The sequence below is a fragment of the Podarcis bocagei genome, assembly GCF_964188305.1.
Source record: "Podarcis bocagei genome assembly, chromosome: 7".
NCBI classification, from domain to species: domain Eukaryota; kingdom Metazoa; phylum Chordata; class Lepidosauria; order Squamata; family Lacertidae; genus Podarcis; species Podarcis bocagei.
The window spans coordinates 27,569,838-27,594,534 of NC_138132.1; the positions used below are offsets into that span (position 1 = coordinate 27,569,838).

Genomic DNA, 24,697 nt, shown 5'->3' on the forward strand with positions numbered 1-24,697 from the left:
GGAATTAAAAAAAAAAAAAAGGCAGAAAGTGGCAGTGGGTTATGGCTGGTAGAAAAAGCAGAGTGTAAAAGTTTATGAGCTCATCAGGATTGTTGTACCATTACATCAGAGGCAATTATAAATGGCCAAGAGCAGGAGATGGGGAGCCAATCAGATCACAGATAGGATGTCAACCTAAGACCAACTGTCTCCTGGCTTTGACAGAAGGATTTTACCTCCATAATTCAAATCCCAAACCAAAGCAATCTGCACTTACTACTCCAATCACTGAACTGTTTACCAGCACTTCCAAGCAGGAGCTCAAGGCACTAGGCTATCTAAAAAGGCTGCTCAGAAAATGGCTTCAGCTAGCCTGGACAAGATGAGGGTGTCAGAGCAGGTCACTTGCCCTCTTCTTACCCCCTAGAAGCACAGGAACAGCTCAATTCAACCCACACCAAGAGAGGAAAAAGGAGCCGCAAAGGAGTGGAGCACAGTAGAGCTGAACAGCAGCAATCTGCTCAGCACACCCTCTTTTTTCCAACCCAGCAACATGGAGCTATTTTTGCCACCCCAACCCCTCCCTCCCCAGAGGTGGTGGTGGCAAGCCTTACCCCCACCCCACCCCACCCCAGGACCCCCCTAAAGGCTCCCAGCCGGGACAGGAAAGGGGGAAAGGAGAAGGGCTCTCTCCAAGAGAGCTTACACAAAGGCTGGGAAAGGGAGGAAGGGAAGGCAGAGAGGCAGCCATTTTAGAGACAGAGGAAAGAGACAGACAATGGCAGCTCCCTAGTAATGTGGGCCCGAAGACGACCACAGAAAGCTTGTCACGTTAAAGGACACCCCAACCTCGACCTCGGGTGCGCTCCCCTCCTGCCCTTGCCCTCCCACGGCCAGAGGCGTCCTCAAGCCCCTTCCCTCACCTGCGCCCAGCTGACCACCCAACCCCCAGCCCATGTGCGCCCGCTGCCCCGGTCCTCTTTCCCCGCCCTCCCGGTGCCTTTTTACCTGCTGAGTCCGGGTGAGCGGCTGTCCCCCTCCAGCGCTGCTGCTCCCGGGGCTCATGGGCGCGTGGTGACTCCTTTGTTGGCCTCCCGTGGCTGCCGCCGCCCAGCCTTGGCTGGTGCCCCCAGTGTACTGGGAGGCAATGTCCGCTGCTGCCGGGGCCTTGGCCGTCGCTCCCCCATCCTGGGGCCCGCTCCCGTAGTCGGCCCCGGGATACCCTTGATAGCCCCGAGCCGAGCTTGGGGAGGTGAGCAGCTGGTTGAGGGTGGGGGTGGAAGTGGGCTGCGGGGTGGCGCCCCCGCCGCTGCCACCTCCTGCGCTTCCTCCTGCGCCGACGGCGGCGGCCGAGGGCCCCATGGCCCCGAAACGCTGCTGCTGGAATGCCGAAGCTGGAGGTTTGGCCCCGGCTTGCGCGGGGCTCTGAGCGTTTCCCCGAGGGGAGCTCAGGGCGTAGGCCTGAGAGGGAGGCGGGTAGGCGCCAGCGCTGCGCCCGGCTGTAGGGTAGTAGTTGTTGTACTGGTGATTGGAGAAGCCGTGCTCCGAACTGCCGCCGCCGTGGGAGTTCTGGGGAGGGGGCGGCCCCTGGGGGCCCCCGGTGGGCCCCGAATACGGCTGCTCCAGGCCCCCGCTCTGCAGCGCTGCCATGCCAGGGCTTTGTTGTCCGCCATGTTGGTGGAAGGCAGCGGCCGCGGCGACGGCCGCAGCAGCCTGGGCGCCTCGACCGTAGGGCTGCCCGAAACCGTAGGCTGGCGGGGGCAAGGCGGCCGGATGAGTAGGGGGAGGCTGCTGCTGCTGTTGCTGCTGCGGCGGTTGTTGCTGCGGCGTCCCCACCCCGTCGCTGCTGTTGCTGCCGCCACTAACACCGCCGCCACCACCGCCGGGCGGCTCCGGGAGGTTATTGTTCAGTGTGGCGACGGGCCTAGGGCCCGGGTTCCCGTTGGAGCTCTTCAGGTCGGGCTCGGCCCCTGCGCCCCCGCCATTGCTTTCGGCCCCGTCCTGCAGCTCCTTTCCCGGGGGACCTTCACTTTCCGACTGCTTCTCTCCGCCGCGCTCTGCCGCCGCCGCCGCCTCGCCCCCCGCCTCCTCCGACGAACAATCCCGCTGCTGCACCTCCGCTTTCTTCAGCTCGGATGGAGCCGGGGCACCCAAGCTGCTCGCGGCGGCGGGGGCCACCTGAGCGGCCATGATCCCCCCTCCCCACCCAGCCAGCCCCCCTCCCCCGCCTCCTCCTCCCCCGACCTACTCCCTGCTTGGCCGGCCGGCCGGCACAAGGCCTCACCGCTCCTCTCCTCCTCCTCCTCCTCCTCCGCGCTCAGGCGGCGGTGGGATCCTCGGGACAACGGGGTCTCATTCCTCCCCCGGCGCGGCGAGCGAGGCGCGGCGAGCTCCGGCGGGCTGGACGCGGGTGCGAGGGGCCTGGCCCCACTGTGCCTCCTCGCTCAGTTGCAGCCGGCGGAGAAAGGGGGAGGAGGAGGAAAGGGGGAGGGGGGCAGGACGGGGCTCCCGGTGTGGGAGAGGAGGAAGGGAAGGGGGACACGGCGGACGAGGGAGGATCGGACGGACCCCCGTTCTCGGAGCCGGGCGGTGCGGCCGGAGAGGCTAGACTAGGCGAGCCGAGTGGCGGCAGCTTCCGACTCTCGTCCGCCGAGTCCTGCTCACTCCGACACGAGGCTCAGCACTGCCATTTTACCCAGCGCCGAGGCAGCCTGCCAAACCCGGACTGGAATATGGCCCGGACTGGAGCTTTCTTCCCCTCCCCCCTCACAAAGGAGGAGCTGCCAGGCCCTGGACGCTTTCAACTCAGCAAGGCTGAAGCTTGAAGCTAACAGCAGCCTGCCGCTCGCAAAATCCGCCACGGATCGGCGGCAAAGGGAGCCGAGCTCAGCCTCTGAGCCACAAAAGGAAGCTTCTCTGCTGACAAAACACAAGGCGGGTTGGAGGAAGCTAGGTGAACAGAACTGCTCGCAAAGCCCCATTCCCGCCAGTTCTCAGAAGCCTCGCAAGCGAATGCTCCGGTGCTTCCTCTCATTTGCTCAGGGCACAAAGACTCCCGCAACCAAGAAAGGCCAGGACTCGTGCCTTTAAGGGCAGAAGGGATTAACGAGGCACCGCATTGAGGGACTGGTAGAAGGGCAACTCGAATAGATCAAAACTTCAAGGAGGATATCCCAAGAGCAATCGTGGAAAATTCACACCACTCCAACTGTTATTACCAATAATGTAGGCTGTTCAGTTTAATACTTTTTAACCAGGACAATTTTATGCATTTTCACACTTCATGCAGTCCGGACATCAAACACGCAGTTCCAAGGATACTTAATTGGGCTAAATCCCACTTAACTCTGGGGGACTTACTTCTGCATAAACATTCTTAAGAGTTGTGTTGCAAGAAATCCATTGCAGCAAAATCCATTATCCCACTAGCCGTTCTATGACAATGGTTAGTTACTTTGTTCAAGCAAAACTAGTGAACTAAATTCTCTATGAATTACTGTTTAGGGTTGCAGGGAATTCAGGAGCATGCTCTAGCCATAAGCTTTCATCAGTAACATGTGAGACCAGAAGTGTGCACCCAAACCCCTGCCATGTTGCAATGGATTGCAGGGTGCAGAGCTCTGATGCCATGCTGCCTTAGCAGTGCCAGATGTAGTATGCAAGGTTCACAGCTAGTCTCTTGTTGAGTACAAGGTGTGTACCCTACCACTCAAAACGAGATCTGGTAAATCTAAACATCTACTAGGTGCCTTCATCATCCAGATTATATTAGGCCAACAGCAGAAGTATGCAAGGTACACCTCACCAGAGCAATATGTGTAGTAAAAACAAATTCAGATAGCTCAGGTAAGCATACAAGGGCCATAAAAGGAAAGACCAAAGTGTACCACATGAAAACAGGCTAACCAGCCAAGCTGACAGGTGAAATTCCTTACTACAGAAACCACAATAAAACTTGACAGGAAAGCAGAAATCCATACATCAAGTCTTCTCAGCACTCTACAAATCCACTCACCCAATAACCTCTTCAAGTTAACCCACATTAATTGGAGTTAGATATCTCCAGTTATGACTTCATATGAAGAACAGTAAACAATCTTGAAACACTAAAGTATTACACAGCACGCTTCATGCAGTTAACCAGTTCAAGTTAAAGCTTAGGTTTTTTATCCCATGGTTGATTCAGGAAGATAGTACAATTATTTACTAGAAGACTACTACTTAGTTTTTGCTGTACCTTTTTGGAGAGTTGTAGCCTACTTCAGTATTTACTGTCTTTATTCATAGTTGGGTTTATCGGCCACACATTGGGTATAATAATTCCAACTATATGTTTATTCTTGTACCTAGGACCTTTAATCCAAACTCACTCCTCCTTTTTAAGCTAATAAGCCAATAACCACACTGGGTGAATTCTTCACTTCAGTTTTAGTAGACCAGAATTGGACACAGCTCAAAGAAGTCCTTAAGACTTCCCTATATGTGCACAACACTATCCTGAATTTTCATTTGCCTTGTGGTCACATCACATTATTGGCCCCATCATTTTAGGTTCAACCAAGGCTGCTACTTCCACCCCTTCCTTCCATGCAGGAACAGGAGTTCATAACCTCCAAGAACAACAACAACAAAGAAACAAAAAGTTCACAAACGAATGAGGCATTGGCTTAGGGGAGGAGGACACGGAAGGATGCTTGCTAGTGTTTTGTGTGGTTTTTGTTTTTAACACCATGAAAACACTCATGCCTGAGTGGGACAGCAGGTGAGTGCTCAACCTCTAAACAAAACAGATGCATGAAAAAATAAATGCTACAAAATGCCACAGGCATGGGGCTGGAGGCAGGACTTATAGTGTTCTTTTTCAACTTGTAATGATAGCCATCAATGTGATGGCTTGAAAAAAACACTAGACAAATTCATGGAGGATAAGGCTATCAATACCTACTAGCCATGATGGGTCTACCTCTAGGTGATGGGAATCAAAAGTGGGGGGAGTGCTGTTGCTTGCATGCTTTCCATAGGTATTTGGTTAGCCATTGTGAGAACAGCAAAAAGTCTTAAAAATAAACTTTGGTTACTTTTCATAATTAACAAGAAGAAAGTCCAGATTGAGACAACAGCCTAAACCAAACCTTGACTTAGCTCAGGGTGGCACAGAAGTAATCAACATCAGAGAGGAGCAAAGTGGCTGGCTACAGGTTCCACTCTCATGTTCTACACACTCATATACCCGGTAGTTCTGGTAAGCCATAGCTTGGCTTACTGTGATATGCAAACCAGGCCATAGTGTAGTTTGATTCATAAAATATATGTTTATCAAGCATTCATAATGCAAGGCAATATTTTGTAGCAGGGGCACTGACTTGCCCCCCACATTGGGGGGGCATCATTTGATGCATCCCACCCAGCGCATGAGTGATTACGCACCAGGCTGCACAGGTGTCCTGCCTCCGCGATGTGGCATCAGGCGGAGAGGAGGATTGCAGCGCTGGGCTCCCTGCAGGGGCAAAACAGGCAGAGGGTGATCTTTGCCCTTGCTCATCCTAGCCCCCTCCCATCTCCAGGGTGGGGGCTGGGGTGTGCGGAGGGCACCTGGCGGCAGCAGGGGATGTCGACTCCCTCAATATTGGGGGTCTGGGCCCCCTGATTCAAAATATTGAGGGGGATGGAACTCCTAGCGCCCCTATACCCAGCACCAGTACAGTCGTACCTCGGCTTACATATCCCTCTGGTTACATAAACTTCGGGATGCGTAGGTGGCAAACCCAGAAGTATATTTCCAGGTTTTTGTTGCATGTGCATGTGCAGAAGCACTCTACCGCCATGTACGCATGTGCAGAAGCGTTCCCTCCGGTTGTGGAAACCTCAGGATCCGACCAGAGCTCCAGAACAGATCCCGTCCACAACTGGAAGTACCCCTGTATTTTGTAGTTACCTTTCTTATTTTTGAGTTTCAGCAACTACAATTTTTTTTTACAATTTCCCTGTTACCCTAACATTAGAGTAACTGAAAATCTGCTCTTACTTCACTTAAGCTTCTAGTATGTAAAAAATATGAAGTGGTATTCCAACCGTCCTCTCAAAATACATCTAACTACAGCTCTTTCTCATTTTCAGATATTTTGGACAGAATAGATAGCACCTCCCTTCCCCTCCCGTTCCCACCCCAATATCTTCCAGTTGACAAATGCTTCCCTGATAGACATGCTTCTTCAGTAATTAATTTTCAATACATGCTTTCCAACATGGACATGCACAGGATAGATGTTCCGCAAAAACCTAGGTGTTTCCTAGATGTATAGCCAATGGCTTTTTCCTAATTACTGAGCCATAGGTCAACGCTGAAGCACATGTTTTACATTGAAAAGTTCCTGGGTTCAATCGCTGGCATTTCCTGGTGTAGGGCTGGGAAGACTCCAGTTTGAAACCCTGGAACAGACATAGGCAAACTCGGCCCTCCAGATGTTTTGGAACTACAATTCCCATCATCCCTGACCACTGGTCCTGTTAGCTAGGGGTGATGGGAGTTGTAGTCCCAAACATCTGGATGGCTGAGTTTGCCTATGCCTGCCCTGGAATGATACTGCTAATCAGTTAAGACAATACTGAATGAGATGGACCAATGGTTTTACATGGTATAAGACAGTTTCCTATGTTCCATTTGGACAACCCACTGCTCATTTTTAATTAGGACTGCAACCTTTACTCAGATACATTAAGTAATTACCTACTTTGGCTAGAAAGGCACCCACCATTAATCACTCTCACACAGGAATGGAACACCTCTTCCATATGCATTCATGAGCATAACATATTTCTCTTCAAAACCATTGTTTTATTCATATACAAATTAAGGTAGATTTAAAAACTAGATTACCACTCTTATCATTACTCAACAGCACAATCCTAACCATGGTCTACTCAGAGGCTGCAATCCTAACCACACTTACCTGAGAGCAAGCCCCATTAAATTCAATAGGACTTGCTTCTAAGTGGGCATGGATAGGATTGTGCTGTAAGATTTCTCTAATTCGGTGACACTTCTAACACCACCTGATCAAGCTACTGTTCTAAAGTACAATAGCTTTGCTCTTTTAAGGGCATCATCTATCTAATAATTACACTGTAGCAGTGATCTAAAGAGTCTGCAAGATATACACATACTCATGCATACTTACTATCTTCCATGGTATCTTCGTGATGGATGATCATTGTTGTGAGCTGCTTTGAGAGCCAATCTTGGCTGAAAAGCTGGTTATAAATATAGGAAAGAAAATAATGTGTAAATATGCTGTTTTCGTACATTTATGGCATGTTCAAGGTTCCACAGTGGGAGTAACATAAAATTCAGAACAAAACATTTAAACCATATGTGCTACATCTGGTATATCTGCATAATAGAATAGATCCCATAGGGAGTTCCATCCATAGCAGAAAACTGGGATGTAAGTCATCAAAGGTCAATATGCAGTGATTCTGACTCCACATTGCAAGCTGTAAGACAGCACAGACCTTTTGCTATAAAGGCAGATTCTACAAAATAAGTAAAATAAATAAAATTATAGAAAAGGGATTTTAAAAATGAAACAGTTATGACTATGTTCAAACATTTGTGCTCACAAAGATGCCAGTCAGCATCAGCCACTCAGTATGTTGAGTTCCGTACAAATCTTGGAAAATGCAACCCTTGATTTGAGAAGTAAAAATACTGAAGCATTCTATTTATTCGAAACACTGGGATTTGAAAAAAATGGTTCTCTGTGGCACAGTGGGTCAGTGCATTTGGCTGTTAACCAGAAGACTGGGGGTTCAAGGCCCCCCCCCCCGTTGGCAGGATTCCTGCATTGCAGGGGGTTGAACTAGATGACCCTCAGGATCCCTTCCAACTCACCAATTCTATGATTCTGTGACCATTTATTTCATTCAACCAATCCTCTTCCCCAAACCTAATAATCTTACAGAATGAGTACTATTATGTCTGCTGTTACTACTAAATATGTATTTTGTTTCAGCAGAAAGCTAGATTCTGGTACAAGAACACATAGTAGCACGGCGTCTGCTTAGAAGGCTTAAAACATTTACTTGACAATAAACTTAGCAGATTCAATTGTATTTGCTTCCAAGAGTGGACTTAGAATCACAGTGTTGGCAACATGAATCAAGGTGAAGATTTGATCAAAAGCAATAGGACAGAAGCAAGCTGATAAAAGACAGAAATACAAACTGGGAGCTTTTTCAAATCTTGGAAACTCCTTTAAATATACAGTAGTTGATTTCAATGAGATAGTGTGAGGGAAGGAGTTTTGTTTTGTTCTTAGAGGAAGGTGTGGCAAAAGCCAGAAAAGTGGAATGAGAGAGGGCTGTCATCAACTGAATTTGCATAGAGCAAAGATAAGGGTATGGATGGTAGGCTAAGCCTAGAAGTCAAATTGTGTGAGCTCATGACTGCAGATCATAATTTAGCATGGTATCACTTCCCACTTTAATGAGGTCTATAATACTGCATGTGAAGATTTAATTCAAATTTGGTGCAATCAGATCTAAAAGATAGTGACTGGCTCAAGGTCACCCAGTCAGTTTCATAACTGAGTGGAGAACCCCAGTCTCTTTGTCTATGTCCTAGCCCGACATTCTAACCACTATACCACATTGTTTTTTTGAGGGGAAAGGAAGATAAGAAGGTTTCTTATACTATGCTAGATCATTGGGCCATTGAGCGCAACACTGTCTACACCAGTGGCCTTCTACCTCTTTGGATGTAGAATATATTTTGGTACCCATTTCTTATATCTCAACAACAACATTGTGCTGCTGTTGTGACATACCTTAAGTCAGGCTGTGATCCAGTAATAGGGCCTGATCTACCTGTTAGAGAAAAATGACAATGACTGGCAGCAGCTCTTCAGGTCTCAGAAAGGGATTGAAGGTGCTAGGGATTGACTCTGGGGCCTTAGGCATGGAAAGGGTTTTTTTTCCCCTCAGCGATGCCCTATTTTGTGTTGTATTTTAACTTTGTGCTTATTATTTTATATTGCTGCAAACAGTGCTGATGAATGACAGCTTATGCCTACTGTATTTTAATTAAAAAAAACACCATAACATAACTAGAAGCTTAAGGAGGAAGGCAGAAGGCAGAGACCACAGAGAGCCAGCTCCTCCTTTCTTAGCAGGACAGTTGGTCACAAACGTGGTGCACTTTCCCCCCCTTGTCTTCTTGTTATTTACTGAGCACATGGCCTCCACAGCAGTGCCAGTTCCTACTTGCTTTGCTATCATGGTTCAGCTAACTTAAGTCTCCCAGATGGCAGTACAGACCACCACCACTAGGTTGGCTGCTATTAAGTGGAGTTTCATGAAAGTAGTCCTGCCATTTAACATAGTACCAAGGCAGTTTAGGAAACCTGGTATAGATTAGGATGCTAAAAAAGAGGGGAATAGGGTTTCTCTCATAAAAAAAAAAAACCTGTTCTGCCAACTGTGTGATGGCAAATGTGGACTGAATCGTTGACATGGAAACAGGATTGGGACACGCTGTCTCCCTCATGCAGTGCACATACACACACATACCCCTTATCATTATCCCTGGCCCCTAAGCAGTCTGCAAACATGGCATGGAGTGATCTTCAGGAACAGGATAACATTTCAACAATAATTGCTTCCAAGGTTGAAAGCAACAACAGAGGAGGAAAGGAAAGAAAATATAAGACAAATACTGACTAAAATGCACAGCATTCTGATATACCACAGGACCAAGAACAGGAGATCCATCTATTATTTATAATTAATAGAGTGAGTTACAAGCTGTGGAATGGAGTCAAAAGAGGGTTGGGTTACTTTGCAGAATAAGCCAAGTGGATACTAAGTAGTTTTGAAGCTACATTATAAATATGCAATGCCTTAGATGTATGCCGTTACCTACTTTTTGTGCATCATCTCCTATACAGTAATACAGTTCTTACGAGTACTAGGAGAGATCCTATAATACAGTTCTTATGAGTACTAGGAGAGATCAAAATAATTTCCAAATAAAATAGATTATGTTGAATTCCTGATTGTATAACAAAAGCTGCAATATTTGTGCTGAAATTGTTATTCGGTACCACCAAGATCTATCAACCTTCCTACTCTCCCCCACTCCCAGTACTGACAGAACATGAAGAGAAAATGTTATAGCAAAAACTGATGTGGAGTTTGAGCATTTGCTGAACACAAGCTGCAACGCTCAAAGAGTGGCATGGATTTTAAATGTGAGCATACTCTTCATTAAAGTTAACAACATGGTTCTCAGAAATGTAACATGTTAAGAACTCAGCAGGTTGCTAAACCTTGGCGCTAATGTCTGATTATAATTTTACAGTGAGTTCCAAAACTTTGAGCTGCATATTAAAAGACAAGAAAGTGGACTGAATCTGAGTCAAGGAAATCTATTATTTTACCAGTCCTAGCCTGTGAAATGCAAAATATGAACTGGATCTAAGTAGAGTCAGATGGAGCGGAGCATGCGGCACATTCAGTTCCTGTAATATAATTCTCAACCTGCAGGGGCTCAAAAGGGGAATGCAAACTGAAGAAGCTTGAAAAGTATGAGTACAGGCACTGCCAAGTGTATGATTTGGGTTTTAAGCTTCAGTGTGCTTGTTTTGTGACCTCTGCACATTCATAATAATGTAGAATAATATAAATGCAAAAGTGAGTAATCCAGCATCTAGTTCTAGTGATGCTGAACTTAGAATGAACAAGAACAGGGAGAAGAGGCAACTCTTGTCATTTTATAGTATGGTAAACACAGAACCAAGATCAGACCAGTGAGATATTCTGAATTTTAAAAACCCATCTAGCTTTAATGGCCAATTAAAAATAAATCTTGTTTTATTACCAGTACACACAGAGGCAAACACAACAGTCCCTAGATATAAACCTCTCTACTATAACTGATGGTGAGTATATATCAACAATTCATGTGTGATAACACTGGCTACAGGTTTATGAAACCCCTGTCCCACATCAGGAATTTAACAATGTGATTTCTAAAAGTCTTGTTTGAGTCTAGAAGTTATCCTAATTACTTCATACTTGAGGAGGTATACTTCAACATCCATTCATTCATACCTATTTGTCTCCACCTATAGAATGTTATTTATAGCCTAACCCTTAACGTTTATCAGGACCCAGTATTTCCTTTGCAAAGTACAATTGTCACTGTATTTAAGTTCTTAGAAAGCAGAACTAGCATTCAGGGCCAGCATTAGCACACAGCAACCTCAGTCAGCTGCTGGGCCCTAGCACCCAGTCAACCTTCCTCCCAGCACTGACAACTGTCCCCACCACCCCAACACCACCCCCACCACACATCAGGAGGCAATGTGAACATTTTTGGAAGCTGAATGTCCAACGTGGTTTCCATGGTTTCCGATTGAGTGCAGGAAGCTCCTGCAGCTAATCAGAAGCCGCACCTTGGTTTTCAAACCATTCCAGGGGTCGAACGGACACCCGGAACAGATTAAGTTTGACACCCAAGGTACCACTGTATATGCCGCTTTACAGATTACAAGAGTCAGGTCCTTGTCCCAAAGAGCTCACAATATAAAATTCAACTCAAAAGTAACAGCAGATTGAAGATGGCAGTAAGCAGGGAAAGAATAAGCAGTTGCTTCAGTTGCAAGTGCTTAGGCTCAGCTACAGGTTTATCCAGAAATATGTGCTCAAAACTACATTAAGCATGGGTAAGCCTTTTTGGTTCAAATACCACCTTCAAATCTCAGGTCAGGTTCAAATCTGAAGCTCACTGGATGACTTAGGTTCAGTCACGAGTTCTCAACCTAACCTACCTCACCTCACACAGTTGTTGTGATGCTCAAATAGGGAGGAAAACCATGCATGTTACCCTTTGCTCACTGATAGGAAGAGTGGGATATAAATGTCATAAAATAAATATTGTTAAGCAGAGTCGAGACTAATGGGAAAAGCCAACACAGAGACTGTGTTTTTAAGGTTCTATTTGCCACATCTAAATCTATATGCTGAGAGGAGATTTTAAAAGTCCCCCCTCCATGTTACAAGAAGCAACTAAGGAAGGCCTGTTCTTCTGCACTGGAGGTGGTGATTCGGGGAGCACCTAACAAATTAGAACAAGTTATGACATCACATCATACCACCCCCTTCTTCTCTAATAATTATTGTCAACTGAGTATCAGATCTGGATAACAGCAGGTTGGTTCATTTGGTTTCCTTCTTCAGTAGTGCTTTCGAAGCACTGTGTATAAACAGATCCATTTGAACAGAATACAATGAGGAAAAAGCCCAACCTACACCACATACTGTGTTCTCATAAACAACATTTATTGTATTTTACCCCACACACATATCTAATACACCATGACACATATGATATACATGCACAAATAGAACTGCAGTCATCCAAAAGACAATAGTTGCTTAAGGAACCATCTAATAAACATAGAGGAGAATGCTGCCTACTTTGCAGAAAGAGAACAACTGTGTCTGAAACTAGCTTGAAAAGCCAGACCATTTCTTTTAGAAGCTCTTCATCCTTTCCCATCTAAAATGTATACAGCAGAGGTGGGGAACCTGTGGCCTTTCAAAGGCAGGAGCCTGAGAGAGGAACAACTGGAGAAAGAATGGGTAGTGAGAAGTGCACATGAATTTTAAGACTGCAGGTTCTATTTGATGGGAAAGGTGTGACAGAAAGAACGGGGTGGGGGTGGGGAGGACTATGAGGGAGAAATTTGATCCAGTTCTCATTTAAAGGTAACTCTACCTAAACTGCATTTCCTGAAACAGTATGTGACTCAAAATACAGACATACTTAGAAATTAATACTTCTCTGAATTTTGTAATGCAGTTCTCCAACCAAATAATGTGCACAAAAAGCATATACTAGGGGGAAGTGTGCATAAATGCATATATTAGTGAAAATAACAATAAAAATACATTATAGTAGGGGAAATTGCTTGTGTGGTTTAATTCATATTTGTTTGTCTATTCAGTATATATTTGGGCACCTCTTAAGCATCACCAAATTTGGCACGATGGTTTCTGTGCTCAAGGAGCAAGTTTTCATCTAAAGGACTTATCCACATCTCTGTTTGTCCCATCACTTCCCTCCAATAAAACCTGCGGTTTAGCACTGAATAGGAACAAATGGCAACTAGGTTTTCTGCAGATTGCCATTTATTCCGATTTAGATCTAAAGAGCAGGTTTTCAAGGGGAAAGCAGTGGGACAAAGGCCATGATTGGACCCATACTCATAAAGCACGGAACAAGTGGAGAAACTGCTCAGATCTAAGTTTAATGCAATTTTGAATGGCCAACTAATCTTTTCAATGTACACTGATATTCTCTGTACAGTGGTACCTCAGTTTAAGAACTTAATTCATTCTGGAGGTCCATTCTTAACCTGAATCTGTTCTTAACCTGAGGTACCACTTTAGCTAATGGGGCCTCCCGCTGCTGCAGCACAATTTCTGTTCTCATCCTGAAGCAAAGTTCTTAACCCGGGGTACTATTTCTGGGTTAGCGGAGTCTGTAACCTGAAGCATCTGTAACCTGAAGTGTCTGTAACCCGAGATACCACTGTACTGATTTTTTGCTTCTCAGAATTCCTGGCAAAATCACATGCAAAAATGTGTACATAAAGAGAAATGCACATGGAAATGCTGGTGAATTTCATGAAGACACACACACACACACACACACACACACACACACACACACACATATATGTATGAGAGAAACTGATGAGGAAATGTGGAGAACCAAACTAAAGATTGGAAAAACAAGAAGGAAAAACATGAAACAGAGAAAACCTGAAATTGACATTTTCACCCATTCCTAAAACTCCACCAAAAACTCCACTGCCTTCAAATTTGCTGTTCCCATGTTTCAGTGGCTCTTCATAGAAATAAAGGTTACTGACCCCTGACCTAGGCAGATACTGGAACACATGTGGCAGCTGCACACAAGCCCAAAGGCTCACAATTTAAACTGCAACATCTCCCCAGCTCCTTTTACCACCTTTGTTTTGTAAGCCTTAGTGGCCTATACAGTACTGGTGAATGGTGACTTGGCCACCATTATACACTCCTTGTTAACCTCTAAGTTAAACTAATATAACACACTGTATGTACAACTGTCTTTGAAAGCTGTCCAAAAACATCAGTTGGTTAGTACGTCAGTCAGTCAGTCAGTCAGTCAGTCAGTCAGTCAAAGGAAGTAGATAACATTTGTGATGAAAGAACTCCACTGGATTCTGGGGTCAACTCACACTACTAGTTTTTATTTTGAGGCCCTAAAATGGATTGGGTTCAGAATATATGAGAAAATGCCCCCTATATGTTAATGTCACTTTATAGGACTCAGATTCCCCCTCTTTAACTGTAATGGGTATAATGAGTCAGTTCTTCCGGGTGACGGCACCCTGATTATGGAACTCCCTCTCCCAGGAGGCCAAACAATTTTGCTCCCTGTACTACTTTAAAAAGATTACTGAATATGGTATAGCTTAAAGGCACTGTATTGGACTTATACCACCTGAAGGGCTTTAGGATTTGGTGGAAGCCCCCCTACACTAGCCAGATACACCACCACCATGACAGATGCACTAGCAGAACCAATGGCAGACCTTGGGGTCTCAAATTTCAGTGATGCCCTATGTGATGCCAAAATTCAGCACCAACCCCACCTCTCACCTTCCATTATACATCGTAGCTGTGGCACCCCCAGCAGCGCCCCCGAGGCTCTGTGAATTTCAAAATTAACACTTCTCTAAATTCTGCAATACAGTTTTGTAGCCAAGTACTGGTAACTGAACTTAAGATCTGGAAACTGAGAAACTGAAAGAAACAAAACTAACAGATTCACCCATCTCTAGTCAGAACAGAGCACCCCACATAGATAAACAAGGGAAAGCGGAACACACACTGTAATATACAACTGCTGCAACTGTCTCCTATCTCTCTTTCTCTCTCTCCCACATACCCACCCACCCACCCTTTTTTCTCATATGTGACTACTAGGTTTTGTTTGAACTCCCCCCCCCAATGGAGTAGAAAGTAGTGTCCCACACAGGAGATGCACTCATCCACACATGCAGTTAAGGTCTCTGCAGCAAAGACCAGGTGCTCCACTGTCACTGCTGGAACTTTTTGCCTTAGAATCAAAGAATTGTAGAGTTGGAAGGCACCCCAAGGGCCATCTAGTCCAACTCCCTGCAATGCAGGAATCCCAGCTAAAGCATCCATGATAGATGGCCATTCAATCTCTGCTTAAAAACCTACAAGGAAGGAAAGTCCTATGATCCTTGTTGGATCATAGACCAGCATGTAGCAGAACAAAAAGTCACTGGACACACAGTGTTTCATTTTCAAACCCACAAAAGGGAGAGGGAAAACTCATAGTTACTGCAATGGGGAGGTTGAGGCGTGAGCACTGGCAGAGTACCCAAGTATCACCATTCAGTTTAAGCTCACTCTCTCAGAATCACCTACTGTGTGTCCAGGTTCAGGACAGCTGCTGATTGCTACTCATTGTTGTCTCTCCCTCTCCCCACAGGTCCCACTCACTGCTATTTTTATAGAAAAAGATGTGCCGGAACTCACCATGAACACCTCCCTTGTTCTCTTAGAATGGCAATGGCGCCCACCTAAAAGGTGCCAGAACTGAGTTTCATTGAGTTACGGCTGAAAAAAAGCCCTGGTCCCACTCCCATAGGTAGACAATCCTCCCCAAATCTTGTTCTATGCAGATAATGAATAAGGATGCTCCTGGCTTTTCCTGTGGGGCTAACCTACTTGGTCCAGGAAAAGTGCTGTGCTGCTGAAAGCTCCAGGACAGTTATGATACATGCAAATTCTAAATGAGCTGGTGCCATAAGGGACAAGCTGCCCTGCTGTCTATAAAGTCACTGTCCAAAGCAAAAGAGCCATGCTGGAGTGATACTGTTGCAACCCCATTTCAGGATCTACTGCATTTTGGGTGCTGATCAGTAAACGCTTTGATTTGTTTTTTAGGGAGTAATAGATAGGGATCACTTTCCCATATCCTAGTGTGATATTACTTCAGATGAACTCAGGATGGGATTGAGAGGAAGGGCATGTAGGGTGCTTGACGGGTTCAGGACAAGAATAGAGCCCTCTCCTCTCTCTGCTCACTAAAATTTCTTGGAATATAATAGGTCAGGCCTCTCAAAATACACAAGTAGGGTGGGTACTCCTGCCAGAGCATATTAGGTAGTCAGTTGAGGATGATGGGGAGGGAGAAAGATGAGGAAGGAGAGGCAAGGGAAGCCCCACATGCAGCATAGTGCAGTAATCCTATAATGAATTAACCAATACATGAACTACTGTGGCCAAGCTTTCCCCGACTGGGAATTGTTGCAGCTGTTGTACCAGTCACTGAGGCTGCCTGGGTCTCCAGTGAAAAAGCTGGATCCAAAAGCACCCCCAGCCTGTGAACCTGCTCCTTCAAGGGCAGTGCAACCCTATCCAGGTTAGGCAATTGACCTATTTATCAGACACAAGAACCACTCTCCCACATTGCCTCCATCTTGCCAGGATTAAAGCTCAGCTTATTTTCCCCTCATCCATCTCACCACTGTATCCAAGCACTGGTCAAGGGACTTTCCCCAATTCAGATGCTATAGAGCAGGCACATCCAACTTCCAAGAGACTGCGATCTACTCCCACTGTAAAAAAAACAACTGGCAGGGATCTACCCATCAAAGTTGAGCTTTTTTGGAGAGGAGGATGAGCCGAAGTTGTTGAGCTTTAATTGGGGGAGGGGGTCAACCAGTAGATTGCAATCAACCTGTTGGACACCTCTGCTATAGAGAAATAAAGCTGAGGGTTATTGGTTAATGACAGCAACCTTAACCAATCCCAGTGGCTTCATAGATAGCACTAGAGATAAGATAGCATAGCTGTCAAGGGACAAAAAAGCACTCATATAATGCTTTTGTCTGGACATGATCCTGAAGGTACAATTGGAACCAATTTAACACAGTGCCTTCAGTTCCCATTCCCCCAGAGCTGATCCAGGTGAATGTATCAAAAGTCAATGAAAGATCAAGAAGAAGGAGCAAGGTCACACTCTCCCATCCCACTCTCTTCAATGGCCATCAATCAGGGTGACCACGGCTGACTCAATCTCCCTTTGTTGCCACTCCTGACTCCTCCCTTTGGCTTTTTCTCTAAAGCAGAGGTTTTCAACCTTTTTAAGTCCACAGCTCCCTTAACCAACTACATTCTTTCTGTGGCACTTCTGTGGGACTCAGGAGTCCAGCTATGTCACCCCTTGCTTGCACAGCTGGCAGCCTCTCACCCTTTTTTGAACACCCTCCCAGCCTCCTTTCCTTTCCCCTCTCCTTGGGAGTCCTCCGGACAGCTGCTTCTGCCATCCCTGGTCTCTGAGCTGCCCCAGCTTGGGGAGCTTGTAGCCTGGGCTGTTGCAACAAACAGCCATGCAAGCCTTTGGGAAGCAGAGATACAAGAGAGCATCAGAGGAGGGAGGGAAAGAAAGAGGGACAGAGGCCAGTGTTGCACATGGCACCCCTGACCATTATTCAAGGCACAGTGGCACGGCACACTGGTTGAAAACCAGTGCTCTAAAGAGTCTCCCTCCCCCCTTTCTTAGATGGACTTTAAACCCTCATTCCAAGAAGACATTGTGTGCTCTGTGCAGGTCTCCTGCCCAATGAGCTAGGTGAGAGCTGTGCTGTGTAGGCTCCCTTTCCTCCCCAATGTATGTGTTGTGTTCCAAAATAAGGACTGTGTGCAACATAAAGGAATTTGAACCTTTACTGAAGGAATGCCTAGGAACCAGCAGAAGAGTTGTTGCTGACTGAGCCACTGGAGATGATGGAGTGCAAACAGTGTGAGTGGTATCCAATGCAGCAAAGTTTGCATGTTGTGTGTGTGGTGGTGCAGGGGCATGTACTGGGAACATCTTCCCTTTGCCGTGAGTTCACTAGATATGGGTGTTGTTATGACCACAGTCCCTGATTGAGGGACTCTGGCAGTGGTTCCAAGGATGCTTAGGCATGTCTGTTGTTTTGCTACCACTTTTGTATTTTCTACTTGTGCGTCATCCCATCCCAGGCTGAGCATGTATTGGATATGGCAGCTGATCTGCTAGCATAACAGTAGTATCCCTCCAGTCCAAGCTTAATATGAATATAGGATTGCTATGTCCAGAGTTTATCCTGGTTATCAGCTAGAAAGTCAATATTTATTATAGATAGATGTCCGCCTAGTTATTTTGAAGAATTTTATATTGAGCCTTTCTGACAACCATTCAGATTGGCTTGGATGCAGCTTTGCTGACAGATGGGAGGATGTAAGCTGGACACAATCTAAAGGCCCATTGCTAAACCTTGCCTTCAATTAAGTGAATTTAGTGCCTATACTAGTTCCTTAATCTCAAGCTGAGCATACCACTTTTAGGATCCCAACATGAGAAATTGTCTCTGTTGGTACATGCATTATAGTGCCCATAACACTTGCATAACCACTTTCTAGGCAACACTTCAAATCACAATAACTGGACTAGATAGAAAAATAACTGCATCTTCACAGTAATACAACAAAATGACTTCCTTGAGAACAATGCCTGGATATTGTGCCATATTTGTGCTTATAAAGCCAATAGTCTGGAAGTAATAAGAAGAAAAATAATTTATAAAGTACTTTAAAGTGTTCAGAGTCCTTCAACATTCAGTACCTTGTTGTAAGCCTCAAACAACCTTTAAGGCAGGCCTGTACAGTCATCATACAGGTTGTGGGGCTTACTGATTTATTTTATTTACATTCCACCTTTCTTCCAAAGAGCTCAAGGCACTGTGCATGGCCCTCTCCTATATTTTATCATCACACAAAACTCTGTGATGCACTAGGTTAGGCCGAGATTTTGTGACTGGCCCACAGTGATATGGTTGGGATTTGAACTTGGGTTCTCCAGTTCTACTCCAACATTCAAACCACTGCATCACAGGGTGGGCTTGTGAAAGTGTACACAATGAAAGTGGGTAAAATTTGAAAACCAAGGACTTCCTGGTTCTTAGGGCAGTCACAGTCAAAGCTATTATCAACATCTTATTCTGTGTTATTTACTGAAACTATGGGTCTTTGCACATTTGATAGGAAAAGCTTGTGAAGGCTGAAGCAAAACTATAACAGAGGAATGAAATTTGTTATCAGTACCTTATATGTGAAAATTCTCAATTAAGTGCCCCTGAATGATCAATGTTTTCTTTTTCTTTTCTTTTTTTTAAAACCCTCTATTCTTCTTTATCATTCTCTCTTGTATTTGATCAGTTTAATATTATATATTTACTGTCAGCAATAAAACCCACTGACTAATGGAGCTTATTCCTAAATATGCGGGAGTAGCACTGGAGTATGAGGTTGCTTTTGCCCACAAGGCTTAATCTGATTTATAACACAAATGCAAACCATAGATTGGCCATGATGTACATTTCAAATTTAAACATGTGTCCTCCTCATACAGTTTCTGTTCTGAATTAATAAGATTAAAACACAGCACAAACAGCAAAAAAGAACAAAGTTATTTACAGTGCAGTTTTCTGCATGTCTACTTGCCCCACTATGTTCAATATAGTATTTACTCCCAGCAAAGTGTGCATGGGATTGCAATGGGTATCATGTTTGAGAATGCCAATCTTGATAACATCTGATGTACAAGAGAATTCATATTCATCTGTATACCACAGTTACATTTCATTTACATTAAAATAATTAAAAAATAAAATCTGGATATAGCCTTTGTTTCAAGACAAAAGAAAATATCACATATTTTGTTCTGGATCTTAAAATGTTCGTTCTATACTTAAAGCATGCAAATGTATACAGAAGCCTCTGTTCGAAGCTGCTTTTTTTTTTTTTAAACAGAGCCCAGATGCTGGTCAGGATTAAGGTTACACCAAACACATTCTACCCTGCCATTTTCCAAACAAAATGAAACAGACAGAAAATATGGACAAGGAGCTAATAGGAATGGAGTATTACTAAGAAGAGAAATCCTGCTTTCTTTCACCAATGATACAATCCTAAGAATACTTACTATGATATGAAAGCCAGTAAATTTGGTAGGACTTACTTCTAAGTAAACATGTTTAGACTGTGCACTAGGAGAGAGCACTTGGATTCAGGAGAAACAATAATAAATGTTATGCAAATTTATCAGCTTTGAGGAATTGTGACTGTATTCCCTACCCTTCTTGATCTTTCAAGATATGGCAGTGTATGTTAGCTAAACATCTGCCATTGTTTCAATTTTAAAGCCCATTATTAGGAAGTACCGGTATAAAAATGTTATAAAACTCACTACATATGCACAAACTGAAGGACAAAATGTTTGAAATTACACATACACAATATACAGAACAATATGGGGAAGGGTTGATAAAAGATTCTAAGCACAAAATAGGTTGCCAGATCTACACCCTGAAAGAGTTCTTGTAGGAAGGTGGAACTACACACCACCTTGCCAAACATGTGTTCCCAAAACCACATTTGCTAAGGTGACACAAAGGTGGGGGCATGAGCGTAGGCAAGGTTTTTGTTAGGAGGCGCAGGTGTTTTGTTAGGGGGTCAGAACCTCAGTTAGCTATGTCTTTTTATTTATTTAGGGGGGACCCTGCCCCTTCCTGCTATGCCCATGGATGTGGGGTTTGGTTGGTGAATCAACAGATGGGAGGAGGAAGTGTTTTTACTCATGTACTTCAATCCTGCTGCCAAATAGCCTGAGAGACTGCTTTTACCCTAGTGGGGCTTTATTCTGGGTTATAACAAGAGAACAACAGGCTAAACATTGCTTGTAGGGGGTTTGCAAGGTAAAATCAGCAAGCAAGAGAAAAAGGTTAAGCACTCCTTCCTGCCCATCAATCCTTCATTTCAAAAGTCTCTGCAGCTCTTGCATCATTAGCATTATGGAACAAGACGAGGTCTCTCCTCAACAGCTGTGATATTAGGAGAAATTGTAAAATGCTCCCTTCTATTTATTTTGATTTTAAAATTGCTATATTCAAGGCAGCTTACAATTGAATATAAACAATGCAACTCTGAAAGGAAGTGTGAGCATTCTTAGTGACTTGACATCAGGGCCAGCTCTACCATATGGTATTAAGGCAACTACCACTCAATTGTGGATACAGTTAAATAATTACATACTATGTTTATAACTCTCATCAACCCCAGCCAGCATGGCTTAGGGTCAGGGATGAAAGGCATTGTAGTCTAGCAAGATCTGGAGTGCTACAGGTTAGCTACCTCTCATTTATAAACAAAGTGATGTAAAACTGTATTATTTTGGTATTATAAGCTATCTTTTTGTATTTAAGGTATTAAAATTGATGTGTAAACAAATTTCACTTTGTCACACCAACATTTGGGGTTGTGTGCACCTTCAGTGTTAGTTGAGAAATCAGCATAGTACAGAATGCCAAATTCTGTATTTTTCACCCAAGAACCGAATGCTATGGTGTATATGGCAGCCCAATGGAAAATTATGAATAATCAAGGTTTATGTTTTGGCTAATTGTATAGCTACTGAAACCAGTAAGGTTCTGCCCTTGATATGTTGCTTATTCCCTGGAGTTCACTAGATTTTTCATAGTTACATTGCCATCAGACAGGTAAATAGAACAAACTTTTCATAGCCTTTGATGGTGGTAAACACTAGCTTTTGCTAAATATATGGTAATAATATTTTGCTTTTTAGAGATAGCTTGTTTTGAGCATTTGTAGTTTTGCGGTAGCAGAAGCATGTAGCTGTGTCAGAATTTTCCTTAGAGAGAAAGTATTTATAACACTGGGGGAAATATTGGGAGTGTACAATAACGTGCAAGAAAAAATCTTATGTTCTGTATACATTATTAGCTCCTAGCCATATGGGAAAACACTAATCTGAAGTTTACTATTTCTGTGGTGCATTAATGCTCTGATATTGTTCTTATACTCCAGGATTGTCCACTCTAAGTCAACAGCTGACATGTAGTATCCATACTGTAAGCTCCATTAGATAATATCTTTGCATAGTGCAAGTGGTTCCAGTTTAAAGTGGGGGAAAGCTTCCTAGAAATCTAGCAAATACAACAATATGATGCACTGGAAATATTGCTGGCCTCACACTTGCTCAGCCACCATAGCAGAGAAATTATTTTACATTTTGGCCAGGAGTGCTTGTGGCTCTTGAGGTTAGTGTAGGATATTAGATGAGAATTGGTAGCCATGTTTGGCAGAGCCTCTAAGTATGAGGGAGTAGACATAACAATTTACCCATTATTTTACTTAAACCGCTTTGTAAGGTTCACTTGAAAAGTGGCATAAATTGTCAATGTAGATGAATAAACTAACAAATATGTCAGCAGGACCTGGGTGGGTAACATTCATCTAACTAAATGTATAGAACTAGTGTGCAGGTCAGAGCAGAAATACTTTATAAACATGGTGACAAGTACACATAAGTGTATTTGACATGTATCAAAATTAATACGTACGGGCCAAACTGATTGCCTTTGAGTCTTTTCCAATTTGTTCCTTCTGTTACATGATGTGGAAGATGACAGTGCATCAATTGGTCTATTTCCACCTGATTTGCTCTTTTAATGCTGTTTTGTTCCTTGTGCAGTTATAAATTTGTGCCACAGTGCTGCTTTAGAACGGTGAAGATACCCAAATTGAGCATTTATCCTAAGGCTAAAATATAATATGCCAACCTTCAAGCTTTAGGATTCCTTTAACTTTACTTATTATGTGTGATATCCAACTAAGTCAAACTTAACTAATTGTTAAGTCCACTGATTTCACTGAGCCTACTCTATGACTAAATTCTAGGGTCATTTAAAAGCTAAAATCAAATCAAAATAAAACAATTAACACAAACACAGATAAAAACAGAAAAATCTAAAATCATCAGAAAAAAATCAGCTGAGATAAAACAAACTGAATTTAAAAGTCTAAGAAAATTAAGAAAATCTTCACCTGGTGCCAGAACAAAAGCAAGGTAGGCATCAAATGATACCACCATTGAAAAGCCTTTCTCCCCAGTAGTCATTACTGTATCTCAGGTTGTAGCAACAAATGGAATAGGGCCTCTATTGCAGTGTTTCCCAACCACTGTTCCGCGGCACACTAGTGTGCCGCGAGATGTTGCCTGGTGTGCCGCGAGATGTTGCCTGGAGGGAGGCGGGCGAGTCGGGCGGCGAGAGGCGGGGCGGCGGCGAGGAGAGGCCACCCAGCACGGGGCTCTCGCCGTCTGCCTGCCTGGCTGCCTGCGAGCTCGGCGGGCAGCGCCTCCGTCCACAGCGCCCGCCTCGCGGCTCTCATTCCCTGCCCCTGCCAAAGCTCACCCAGCCAAGCCGCGCTCTCCTTCCTGCCTCGCTTTGCTGCCTCCTCCCCCCCACCCCCAAAGCTTGGAGGTTCCCCGGCAAGGGGGAGGGGGAAAAAATGAAACTTACACTTTCGTGCGTCCCTCCCGGCGTGACGCTGCGCGCTGACGTCACAGGGCTGTAATGGTGGTGTGCCTCGAGATTTTTTACATCAAACAAGTGTGCCTTTGCCCAAAAAAGGTTGGGAAACACTGCTCTATTGAACATCTTATGTTACTTCCAGACAACCTGTTTACTAAGCACTCATCCTAATTTGTTTGCAGGGTGATAGACAACTTCAGCTATTTATTGAGCATTTATCTGTTTTTGGGGATGTTAGAGGACTCTGCATTAAGCAAGTATTATCATACACTTTCCAGTGCATTTTTCTGTCATTTTCCTTATATCAAAAAGTTTGATCTTTTAGAGGAGCAGATTTGTTGTGCAAGAGCTCTGAATCAATTTTTCATTGAGCAGCCTGAATTTGCCAATATGTGATTGAATCCCACCCAAAATAGTCACAGTCTGGAAGTGCCCTTAGTGTAAGGGTAGGCTCATATGGAAACTGGTAGTCTATCAGGTACTCTGACTCCAAGCCTTGAAGAGCCATATTTATAAAAATGTCACTTTGAATTGGGCCTGGAAGTAGACTGGAAACCCATGCAATTGACAGCGCACCTGCATTATATGGTCAACAGGCCTTGTCCCTTTAACAGTAGATGAGGGAAGTTTGGCACACACAGTTTTTCAAATTCCTGTAGTACTGAGACATGACAAACTACACCTACTGGAATACCTACATAGTTGTTAAAGATACAGAAGCCCTGATGCTGAAAGGCTGGCCATCCCTGATTTCTGAGAATACTAGAATCATAGAATCATAGAATCATAGAGTTGGAAGAGACCACAAGGGCCATCGAGTCCAACCCCCTGCCAAGCAGGAAACACCATCAGAGCACTCCTGACATATGGTTGTCAAGCCTCTGCTTAAAGACCTCCAAAGTAGGAGACTCCACCACACTCCTTGGCAGCAAATTCCACTGTCGAACAGCTCTTACTGTCAGGAAGTTCTTCCTAATGTTCAGGTGGAATCTTCTTTCTTGTAGTTTGGCTCCATTGCTCCGTGTCTGCTTCTCTGGAGCAGCAGAAAACAACCTTTCTCCCTCCTCTATGTGACATCCTTTTATATATTTGAACATGGCTATCATATCACCCCTTAACCTCCTCTTCTCCAGGCTAAACATGCCCAGCTCCCTTAGCCGTTCCTCATAAGGCATCGTTTCCAGGCCTTTGACCATTTTGGTTGCCCTCCTCTG

At 44.5% G+C, this 24,697-nt stretch overlaps 1 protein-coding gene across 3 annotated transcripts in view; it reads right to left on the reverse strand.

Annotated features, from left to right (window-relative positions):
- ARID1A (AT-rich interaction domain 1A) overlaps positions 1 to 24,697 on the reverse strand; it is a 129,198-nt gene that overhangs the window by 87,788 nt on the left and 16,713 nt on the right. For 2 of the 3 annotated variants that reach the window (XM_081202744.1, XM_081202745.1), the window contains one exon: positions 7,158 to 7,230. Coding sequence is in view for 1 of the 3 variants with exons in the window: in XM_081202743.1 (XP_081058869.1) it covers positions 988 to 2,169 (1,182 nt within the window). In the remaining 2 variants the exon portion in view is untranslated. Of the gene's footprint in view, positions 1 to 987; positions 2,202 to 7,157; positions 7,231 to 24,697 lie in introns of those variants that run through there. The other variant, XM_081202743.1, reaches the window with a different exon arrangement.